Source organism: Triticum aestivum, chromosome 3A, assembly GCF_018294505.1.
Source record: "Triticum aestivum cultivar Chinese Spring chromosome 3A, IWGSC CS RefSeq v2.1, whole genome shotgun sequence".
NCBI lineage: Eukaryota > Viridiplantae > Streptophyta > Magnoliopsida > Poales > Poaceae > Triticum > Triticum aestivum.
Window position 1 is genome coordinate 126,061,969 of NC_057800.1, and position 11,668 is coordinate 126,073,636.

General features: G+C 43.5%; 2 protein-coding genes across 5 annotated transcripts; both read left to right on the forward strand.

The window, feature by feature from the left end:
• Positions 1–4,796: 4,796 nt before the first annotated feature.
• LOC123060634 (uncharacterized) lies at positions 4,797–8,804 on the forward strand. Of its 2 annotated transcripts, none has more exons than XM_044483424.1 (6): positions 4,797–5,009; positions 5,694–5,873; positions 5,965–6,593; positions 6,698–6,850; positions 6,937–7,131; positions 7,212–8,804. In XM_044483424.1, the coding sequence occupies exons 3-6, from the start codon at positions 6,330–6,332 to the stop codon at positions 8,748–8,750; spliced, it is 2,151 nt and encodes a 716-aa protein (XP_044339359.1). In that variant the 5' UTR covers positions 4,797–5,009; positions 5,694–5,873; positions 5,965–6,329; the 3' UTR covers positions 8,751–8,804. The 2 variants fall into 2 exon arrangements, with proteins under 2 accessions (XP_044339359.1, XP_044339360.1); XM_044483425.1 differs by having other exon boundaries at positions 5,721–5,873.
• LOC123060635 (uncharacterized) lies at positions 8,778–11,039 on the forward strand. Of its 3 annotated transcripts, none has more exons than XM_044483427.1 (7): positions 8,778–9,243; positions 9,349–9,839; positions 9,916–10,002; positions 10,083–10,220; positions 10,343–10,446; positions 10,521–10,593; positions 10,697–11,039. In XM_044483427.1, the coding sequence occupies exons 1-7, from the start codon at positions 8,778–8,780 to the stop codon at positions 10,820–10,822; spliced, it is 1,485 nt and encodes a 494-aa protein (XP_044339362.1). In that variant the 3' UTR covers positions 10,823–11,039. The 3 variants fall into 3 exon arrangements, with proteins under 3 accessions (XP_044339362.1, XP_044339361.1, XP_044339363.1); XM_044483426.1 differs by having other exon boundaries at positions 9,454–9,839; XM_044483428.1 differs by having other exon boundaries at positions 9,036–9,158; positions 9,454–9,839.
• The last annotated feature ends 629 nt before the right edge of the window (positions 11,040–11,668 follow it).

The following is an 11,668-nucleotide window of genomic DNA, read 5'->3' on the forward strand; positions in this document are numbered from 1 at the left end:
CTAGCTGCAAACTGCGCCCGCACGCGCTCCGGCTGCTAGCCCCCCTCGCGCCGCCACTGCTAGTGCCGCTCGGTGCCTCCCGCCGCTAACTGCTCTGCTACTGCGGCGCCTTGACTCGTGCCCGCACCTCGCGCCTGGCAGCGCGACCGCCTCCGCCCGCCGGCGCCTGGCCGCGCCTACCAGGGCCGCCGCTTGGGGCCTTCCCCGGCTCCCCGCCCTTCGCCACTGCTGAGCGAGGCCGCCAGCGCCTTGCGCCCGCGCAAGCCTAGTCGGCCCCCTGCCTCGGTTAATCAGGGGTTAACCCCCCCACTAACCCCACTGAATCCACTAACCCCCCACTAACAACTTGGCCCCAGGTCACTAAGTAAAACCTGTTAGTTTAAAAATATATATTTAGGCCATGGGTCGCTGACAGGCGGGTCCCATCGGACCAGTTCATTGATCAACCGTGGACCAGTCAACTGCTGAGTCAGCAGTTGACTGGAGCCACTGTCAGTCACACTGGTGCATCTCTGGTGCACTGCACCAGGTGCACGTAGCCTTTTCACATTTTTAATTAATTAGATTAAATTTCAGAAATTGTTTAAATCTCTGATAAATCATAGAAAATAATCCGTAACTCGGATGAAAATGTTTTCTACATGAAAGTTGCTCAAAAAAATTCAATGAATCTGAATGTGCGGTCCGTTCATCTGTCACATGCCCATAGCATGCTGAACATGGGACTTTCCCCTCTCTTTCATGTGTCCGGAAAATTCCTAACACCAGGAAAACCCCTCCGGATGTTTTCCCTCTCCGTCTTCAACGTGTAGTACCACGCTAGTTCACCTCTAGCACCGCGTATTGCCATGTTATGCCTTGTCTGCTCGATATTTACTGTTTCTTCCCTCTCTTCTCTCCGGTAGACCCCCGAGACTGATGCTGCCCTTGTGATCGACTACGTTGACGAAGACACTTCTTCCTTTTCAATAGAGCTTCCAGGCAAGCAAACCCCCTTGAGCATTTCGATATCGCCCATTTCTTTCCCTCTCATGCTTGCATTAGAATTGCAGTTGCTTTCTATATGATCCTACTCTGATGCATAGCTGTTTTTGTTACCTGCTTATTGTTACCTTGCCTGCTTATTCTAAACTGCTTAGTATAGGTGGTTAGTGACCCATCAGTGACCCCCACCTTGTCCTTGTTACCCCTGCTTTATCATCGAAGACCCGACCAACGGGATTGAAGACCAGGCCCCGGCACCGCACATCACTTTCCCCTTTTGTTGCTTGACTCTGCAGAGTTACCATTGAGTGCCGAGGGTGGAACCTCTTACACCACTCCTGATGAGATCTCTGTAGTGTAGCTATTCGGTCGTGGTCATCGAGGGTGATTTCCTCCTTAACCACTTCCGATACGGCTCTGTCGTGCAACCCCTCAAGTGTGAACCTCGAGGGTGGATCCTCTTACGTTCACCTTGGTGATTACATCGAGTGGAATTCACCGGGGATGATTCCTCAGGTTTTCCCCTTGGTGTTAGACACACAATTACTATGGTTACTATGAATTTACACTGAACCATGTTACTAAAGACGGGTCGGCCCTGAGGGGTACCCGCGCGAGCTTAATAGCGAGTGATGTGGAGACGGGTTGACCTGGAGGGTGCCCGCGAGATAATTACGATACGTGGCCGGGCATTCTTAGCCCTTGCCGCAAGTACTCGAGATGGGGCGACAGGGTCACATCTTTCGTGAGTCTCTGCTCGTGACCGCACTGCCAACGCACTAACGGTTTGGATATTTGATCTGAGGGGCCTCTGGCCTGATAACACTAACCATCACGTGGGCATTGTATGGGCATTCTGCGTCGTATACATCAGCCGAAGCTTATTAGATGTCAGCGACTGAGTGGCGCGCGCCGGTTTGGACTGGCAAGCTCCTGCCTTTTAAGGAGGTAGCTAGGTCTGCTCACCGGCCGCCCACGCAACGTGCAGGAGTTCCCGGGGTGATGGCCCAAGACCCCTGGGGGCATAGGTTTAGTCCAACGTGCTGACCTCTCTATCAAGCCTAGGTCGGGTTGCGGCGTATCGTTTGGCCGAGGCCGGGCATGACCCAGGAAAGTGTGTCCGGCCGGAGTTAATCGAGCGTGGTGGGTAAGTTGGTGCACCCCTGCAGGGAAGAAAACATCTATCGATAGCCTGTCCTACGGTAACGGACACTTGAAGTTGTATCCCGATCGATACAACTAGAACTGGATACTTGTGATGAGAAATAGATTGTGAATGAGAAATGTATAGTATGGCTCTGGGATTGCTTTCTCGCAGGGAGTCGAGAAAGGATCTCTGGCCGAGGTTGATACTCTACTACTTTACTTTATGCTACTCTTATCTCTCCTGATGCTGCAAGACGCTTGAAGATGCTAGTCTTCGATAGGACTAGCTCGTCCCCCTCTTATTCTGGCATTCTGCAGTTAGTCCACAGATACTACCCCTTTCATTGATACCGATGCATATGTAGTGTAGATCCTTGCTTGCGAGTACTTTGGATGAGTACTCACGATTGCTTTGCTTCCTCTTTTCCCCCTTTTTCCATTCTTCTCAGATGTCGCAACCAGATGGGGGTCCAAACGCCACCTTCGATGACGACTGCTACTACGCTGAGGGTGCCTACTACTACGTGGAGGCCGCCGACGACCAGGAGTAGTTAGGAGGCTCCCAGGCAGGAGGCCCTGCCTTTTCGATCGATGTTGCTTTTGTGTTAGCCTTCTTAAGGCAAATTTGTTTAACTTATGTCTGTACTCAGATGTTGTTGCTTCCGCTGACTCTTATGTATTCGAGCTTATGTATTCGAGCCCTCGAGGCCCCTGACTTGTAATATAAAGCTTGTATTATTTTAATTTGTGTCTAGAGTTGTGTTGTGATATCTTCCCGTGAGTCCTTGATCTTGATCGTACACATTTGCGTGTATGATTAGTGTACGGTCAAATCGGGGGCATCACAAGTGGCCTCCCATGCGCGTTGGCCAACCCATCTCGCTTGCCCCTTCAGCAAGTCGGAAGCTGGGCTCGTTGAAGGCGAGTTTTTTGGAGAATATGAAGGCGAGATATAGGGGCGCCCGTGGGACAACGGCAGATTATGTTTCTCCCGCAAAAAAACCCAGCAGATTATGTTTTTATGGTTTTTCCTTGGTTCTTGTATTCTTTGGCTTATTCTCTAGTTTCCTTTCCTTTTGTTTCCTTTTTCTTTCCTTTTTCTGTTTTTCATTGTTCTTTTGTGTTGCATAGTTTTTTTAGAGAATCGTGTGCTCATAGTTTGTGCACATGTATTGCTTAGTGTGCACTTATTAACTCATGGGGAGTATAGGCGCGCTATGGAGGGAGTACATGTAGAGCTACGCGGGGAGTACAAGTTGTGCTATGTGGCGATTATAAACTGTCTTGCATAGGGAGTAGAAGTTGTGCTATGGTGGGGTGGAGAAGTACATGATGCGCTATATGAAGAGTACCAGTTGTTGCGTGGGCAGTACATACTGCACTGGTGTAGATCAGTACATGTTGGATTTACGAGGGTATATATTGCACCGCACTGTGATTATAGGTCACACTAGACATTAGGCACAAGTGCCGTATATCATGCGAAGTACAAGGTGTATATTGCATATAGGAAAACAATAGGTCACACTACACATTAGGCACAAGTGCCGTATATCATGCAAAGTACAAGGTGCATATTGCATATAGGAAAACAATTTACTGAAACCTAGCATATCTAATTTTGAACATATCCTTATCTCTTGCTTAGACTGAGTTAGATATGTGTGATGTTGATCATAGTTAACTTATTATGCTCTGTCCTCGAGAGTCCAGCTTGTGGGATTTCTCAGGAGGGAGAGTGGTGTGTGTCTTCCGACTTAGTTTTCTTTTGGGCCGGAGGTTGCAATCCTGATGGGTAGCGGGGGATGCCCAGTTCTACATCGTCAGGGGCACGCATCATTTCGATCTGTCAATGTGGTCTAAGTTGGCAGTGTAGTTTATACTATTGATCGTTCTGGTAGTTTGCAAGACATGGTGATTTCGGATAATGGAAATCAGAGAGGGGGCTCTCTTTTCTAGAAGAAGAAATTGAACATATCGATGCAGGGAACTTTGAGCCTTGCAGTTCTCAAGTTTTCAGCCGTTTTGTAACTGGGTACTTTTCTCTTTAGCTCTCTTGATCATATTTCAGCCGTTTTGCAACTAGATTTGTCTATAGAACGCTTCGACGCCCTTCTGGTGAGCACTACGACATGCCATTTCGACGGCTGGACCCATGGCCATGGCGGTGTGCGCTCGTGGCCTGGTCCATACCATACGGCAAGGGAGAGGCGTCCGAGACAAAGGCCGGTCGAAGGAAGGACATGCGTGGTTGGAGGTGATAGCTGGATGTGACGAGGCTAGACATGAGGCAGACTACGTACTACGGAGTACTATCATTTCCCAGCGATGCCATAGTTGTTTCATGCGTGGAGGAGCAGTCCTTTCGTATCTCTCTCGGGTCACACCGCAACAACTTCCCTTCTTTGCACCGGTGGGATGCACGTACGAGATCCCCACAACAGAGTGGGCCCGCAAACTCCTTTTTACCGAAGGCGGGATGTACCGGAGTTGCATCCGCCGTTGGCGTTGTTTGCGATTCGTGCCACTCGATGGCCCACATGTTTGTATATCAATGTATTCCATCTTCTGGGCCGCTGTATTCACCATTACATCCTATCAATTGTTGGCCCCATTTGTTTTTAACCCCTTGTGTTTACCCCCCTCAGTCCTCACCCACCCTAGCCCCCTTCCATTTTTACCGCAATCATATCTTCTTTTCCGGGGTGTCGATGATTCATCCGCCGCCGGGTCCCGTTCTTCACGGCTGACCGGGCTGATTTCTTCCCCGCTGGCTCCGCGGCCGGGCCGCTTTCTTCGCGGCTCACCGGGCTCATTTCCTCCCCGTCGACTGGCTGCCTTCCGCCGCCCTGTTCGTCTGCCCTCATTAGTCCATCAAGGTTAGCTATCCATCTTCATTTACTCATTACTTTGGCTACTCATCTTCGTTTGGAGTTTCTAGATTTAGTTAACTTGGGAAAGATATGTAGAAATCCGACTGGTCCAAACCTACATTCGGGATTTTATAAATGCTTTGCTTCTCTAACCCTAGATCCCCATGTGTATATTCGAAAATGGTGGAGCTCATTAGTACTGAGATGTTCGAACTGAAATAGTTTCTTGGTACAGAAACTGTGATTGAAATATGTTATTTATTACCCTTAATATGAATCTGATCGTGCTAGTGAAATTCCTATTCTACAAAATTTCTGTTTTCATTGAAACACAATTTTGAAGTTCAGAGTGTCAATGGTTATTGAAATAAGATGGCACATAATTCTTATTGAAATGTTAGATATAGTGTTTAGATTGTACTAATCAAATGTCAGTACCACTGCATTTCACATGGTACTTAAAAATGTTGTAAAAACTATAATTGTATTCAGCATAGTAAACTAACCTAGTGACTAACAAGATCTGGCAGAAAGGATTCTGCATAGTAAACTAACATAGTAAACTAATCAACGACCCAAACTGCTACATCCGTACTGAAATGTTCAAGTTACTGTTAACTGAATCTTCTCTTTACCAATTTATTAATTCTACCTTAGCTGATTCTTTATTTCAAATTATAAAATTCACAGATGACTAATTCCGCACGCCGTCACCAGAAATCTCCAAGCTTTCATAAAACCAACTCTGATGAAAGTTGTAGTGTGGACATGAGTGATAGTGATGTTTCCTCTCAATCAAAATCAACCAGGAATAGCCGTAGAACATCTTCGAAGAAACTTAAGAGAGCTACTACCGCCGAAGTTAAGCAGGTATATACTTACTACACTTAATGTTTGCTTTGCGTTAAAAGATACGTTCTGATGGCACCACTAACCTGGCGCTACCCGCACATGCATGTAGACCATCAACTGGAAATGCGATCCAGTGAAGATACGCGACATTATAAAACAACTATGTCCAGAACAGCTAAAATGGATAGAAGAATTGGGATTTGGATCACTCATCGACATGATTGAGTGCAAGTTACCAAGAAAGCTAACTATATGGCTGATGAAAAGAGTTGACTGTGACAGCAAGTGTCTAGTATTCAGAAACAAGAAGGTTTCTATAGTACATGCTGTTGAAAACCTGTTGAAGTTACCTGCTCTTGATAAAGCAGTTCCAATGCCCCGTCCCGGTAGGGTTCGTGACAAGCCTTTTAGAGGTAAAACTGAATTCAATCTGCTACGGCCGGAAGAGGAGAATCACTAAAGGAAGCGACAGACATGATGCTAACATACAAAGAGGAGAAAGACAAGGACAAGTTTTGCTCATGTTTCATGAAAGTCATCCTATGCGCCTACTTAGCTCCAACGACTGGTTACCAAATTAATAGAAGTTACCTGCTAGGAGCTTTGAAGGACTTGAGCGACATACCTCGTATGAATTGGTGTCGTTTTGCTGCTGACTACCTTATCGATGCAATTCGTGACTCAAGGGGAAACAAAGTGCACAACCTGAACGTCGGTGGATGCGTTCATATTCTACATGTAAGCTAAACCTTTAAAAAATTCCACATACTATGCTTCCACTACACATTCCACATCACTGGGGTACTAATAAATCCTCTTTATATTGTGTCTACTTGTTCTAGCTCATATATGTGGATCTACTTAAATCAGATTTAGTAACAATACCCGAGGGTTACCCAAGGATTAAATGTGTGAGCTCGGTAGTACTGGAACAAATCGATAATACTGGAAAAAAGAAGACACAAGACCATTGCAAGTTCTTTGAGAGCTTACTGGTATACAATTCATGTACTTATTCATATTCTTCATTTTACCAAATTGCACTAACTTATGAACTGAATCTTCGTGTATTCTATTGAAGGACGATGAAAAGTTAGAAATTTTCCCAACTGTGGAAGACCATGATGATGATATTGATGATAACGCAAAATCTACACATTCCATGCCACTAGTTACAGCTACTATAAGTAATGTACCTTGCCAAGAGAAACATAAACTTCCGCAAAAGGTAGTACAAACTTCAAAGAAGCGCCCGTCAGATCAATCTATAGATGAGGTGATTTGTTAACTATTTGTTATAGTACTTCATGCTTTTTCATTCATATCTTCATTAATTAGTCTCTGTCCGACTTGCAGAATTTGATCAAACGGATTAAGAAGCTTGAAGACCACTACACAGCCGAGCGACAAAAGTTGATAACTTTGTCTAAACGCAAGCTTCAAAACAATCTGCAACAGCTTGAAATAAAGAAAACGAAGGAAATGGCAGCCTTGGTCCAGGAAGAGATTCATAAGGCTATGTTACCAATGAATGATGACGCACGTGCAGGAAGTTCTCTGCATAATGATGATCCCACTTTGACCAAAGGAAGTATAGGAACAGAAAGTCCATGTCACTCCAATCTAGATGAAGTTGTTCTGCTTTCTGCCAAGTCTGCTCAGTGTGGTCACCAAACTAGCACTCATGTTGATGCCATCCCACAATTGACAGCTGGCACACCTTCATCTCCAACGTTCATGAATGGAATAGTACAAATTGGTACTCATGAATCACCACCAGCAACTAATTTGGTGAACAAAGAAAATGTCAAACTGGACAATTTCCATCCCGCTTCATCATTTGTTGGTCAGATTACTCAGTACGAGCCTTCTTCTTCTAAAGAAATTATTCCCACCGATCAGATTGTTCAGGCTGAACCTGCTGCTTGTAAAGATCCATTTGTGGAAAGACAAGAGACCATAGAAAGACAAGATACTTTTGTTGCCAATGTTCTACCGGCGTCAAATATATGTGCGGTTCCACATCAGCCAGATTTAGTCCCTGCAGTCATCATTCCCACAAGTCCTTTTATCCTTCCAAACAAGGATGGCGACCAAGTCCATTCACATATTGTTCAAGCTGAGAAAAACAACATACCGAGTGAAGATTCATCAATGCTGAAGATTGTTGGTACTGATGTTCAAGCGGACACTGCTTCTGTTGTACCTGTTAGTACTAATATCACTGGGCCTGGACAGGGCAACCCAGGGGATCAACCAGAGAGTAATGTATTTGTTGTTGAACATGCAAAACAGGATTCCACAATAAATGTTTTGCATGAAGTACGTAATACCGTTACTACACCAACAACTGTTGATGTAATTCCGGATACTGACTTCATTGCTCCAAAATCAACAGAATCTGCATCTGAAATACTTGTTGCTGATGCACATAAAGCTACAAATATGGATAGTTTGGCACACAATGCTGCCTCAGATGTTATTCAACTACAACATACAGACAAGACGACACTTGAAGATGAATTTCAGAACCAATCGAATAAGCAATTTGGAAATCTTGATGTCAGCAAAAATGAAATTGAATCGAAGAAAGATATTAAAATTGCTGATAGTCATGCCACTTTAAAAGATGTTGCAGATATTTCTTCACCACCTTTATCCATAGAAATAGTTGGTGATGTATCAATTATGTCAGTCAGTCAAATGACCAGGGAATATGATAGGATGAATGTACCAGGAGCTGCTACTATTGATACTACTGAACATATTGCTGCATCTACGCTACACGAAGTCTCAAGACCTGAAGATACTGACAAGCTTATTCAGCCTCAACATATTGTTTTCGAAACTTCAGTTCTCCCCGACCACAAATCCTCCAGTTTGGATGTTTTGTAGATAGACCATTCAAATTTACCTTCTGCTATGCCCAAACCAAGCACTCAACCCTCAGGTATCACTTTGCAAATTGGTCAAACCTCACCAAAGGAATCTTCAGCAATGCAAGATTCTGATAAAAAATTACTAGACAAATGTGTGAAAATGATTCTAGGTATGACAACGAATCCACCACCTGCAAATGATAACAACCAATCACTAAGTCATGCTATCAATGAAGTGCTCACTGAAACCTTAGAACAAACTCTTGCACTAGCAGAAATTGAGACTCAGTGCACTACAGGAGACATAGAATCATCATCTTGTCAGTCTACACAACAAGAGGTTGCAAACGTTGCCCAAAATGATCTAACTGGACAAAAAGAAGAGGAATCCCAAGACCATCCTTCCAACAATTCAGTTGCAGAAGTAAGTTCTGAGCGCACCGAAGATGATGATATATCTAAAGTGGGCAAGAAAGATTCAAACTCTCATACTTCTCATTTAACCCCTAGTAAGTTAATACAACAAAGAAATGTTATCACATATATAATGTATTTATATTCTACATGACTTACTATAGAATTAATTATGTGACTTGTAAATATTGAAATATCAGGACACAACTTCAGAGATATAGAGATAGTTCACATAGCCGAGGAACCTTCATCTCCTAAAACAATTGATTGTAAGCACATCTCTAAGCTTGCTGAGCCTTTACCAGATGGAGAATGTTTTGATTATGCTGGTAGCATAAATCCTTCTATGAAGATGAGAAAACAGCGTTATCAGAAGAAAGATGAGATCACTGAAGGGATATCTGAGATCGTTAAGAAGAAGCAATATCCAATGAAGAAGTTGAACAACCTGTACAATACTCTTGTGGCTAGTAGCAAGTTCCGAGGTTTACGTAGGACACGACGACACGAGGACAATGACACCGGTGGTACCAAGATAAGGATAGGTCCAGCTTCTGCAACAGAAAGAGAGTTAATACAATGCCTAATGCCAAAAGGAAAGATGTGCAAAAATATGATGTGGTTACTGTCCGTGGCACTTATGTATGATTGGGGATCAAAGACCAAGGTTATATTGGACCAGACAATTATAGTAAGCACTCTTTACTGTTCTTACCCATACTTTTCATTCCAGTGTTGTTATCTAACCACTCTGCATTCTAATTTAGACCGAATTGCTAAAAAAACCAAAGAAATGCAACCATCTATATCTATGCAAGAAGCTTAGTAAGTTGGCACTTCAAAATGTTGAGCAGGTAATCTTTCACCATCTACATTATTACTTTCTTTTGTCAGTCCATCTTACTAATAAACAACTTTTTCCTTTTTTTTCAAGATATTTCTCCCTACACTATATGACTACCATTGGATTCTGGCGGTCATTAACCTCATGGAAAACACAATTGAAATTTATGACTCTAACTTAGAAGTGAAAGAAGGTGAAGACCCGCACAAGGTTATCTTGGAGAACATGGTATGTCATTCCTTCACTACCTGTATTTCATATTTCCTAAATCTGAATTTTTATTTAAATATTGTACCTGATATGTCACATATAAATACTATTTATTCCCTAAGTTTCTCAACAAATTGCAGGCCAACAATCGCCAAAAAGCATTGAATGATTATCTCCAAAAGAGTGCTTTCGCATTTATGGATTTCCCAAGGAAGTGTTCTTATGCTGGAAAACAAACAAACAAGTATGGATGCTACATCTTTTGTTATATACTTCATGAACAATATAATGAAATACTAATACTTATTATTATGACAGTGATGACTGTGGTTTCTGGGTTATAAAAGTACTTCTGTGTCACAATGGCAAGGAGCTCATTGGAAATTACAAGGTTTATTATTTAACACACCTAAATGTTATGGCAATGTTCTATACAATCACAACTTTATATGTACAACTTCATCCCATTTTAACTGTTCGTTGCTTCCATACAGTGGGCAATGGATGTCTTCAGGAAGGAAATTTGCTATATCCTAGTTTACCACCGCTTCAATGATCTCAACCCAAGGAGGCCTGAGATTAAGAAGATATCATCCTCCATGAAGACAACAACAGACTGATTCCTCAACCGCGTCGTTACCTATCTAGCATCCTCTTTGTACTACTAGTTATTTCATATGATGTACTAGTTTCATCTGAAATGAACAACGTTCATTCCGTGCAAGCGCTATGATGTAGGGTACTTATAAACTATTATGGTTATTCGCTGCTTTAAAAACAATGTAGTTATTGCCAGTATGTAAGGAAATGACAGTAGAACTTCTTGCTGTCTTGCAATCACATTATTTATCTCACATTTCCGTTAAAAACACTATATATTGCAATCAAATTCTCTATCATGCTTAAATTATCTACATAGATATCTAAAATGTAATCTCAAGTCCAAAGATTTATGTGACGCCCCGAGACCGATGCGCCAGGTGTCTTCCAGTTATTCGCTGTCTCTGCCATGTCATTCGCTTGCGTGTTGCATCTTGTCATGTCATCATGTGCATTGCATCATCATGTTTTCAAAACTTGCATCCGTCCCGGTCTCCTCGTTCTTTCCGCTGTCCGTTCTGAGCCTAGACACACTTGCACGCGCCCGCGGCACCTCCGAAATATTATTTCATAACTGGCCGGAAAATGTTCTCGGAATGGGATGAAAGTTGGCGTGCGGTGTTGTTTTGTTGCCGGTATTCCGCCTGCCAAGTTTCATCACATTCGGAGTCCGTTTGACGCCCCAACAGATAACTATAGCGGCAATATAGTCAGTCTAACGTCGGACATTTTCGGTCTCCGGAAATAGTTGCCGGGTCTCTCTCTTCTCTTCTCTCAGCCCAAGGCTTTTCTCACAGCCCACTACCACTCACCGCCAGGCCCAACTTAACCTCTCTCGTCAGCCCGCGGCCCTCCTCGCGCGGTGT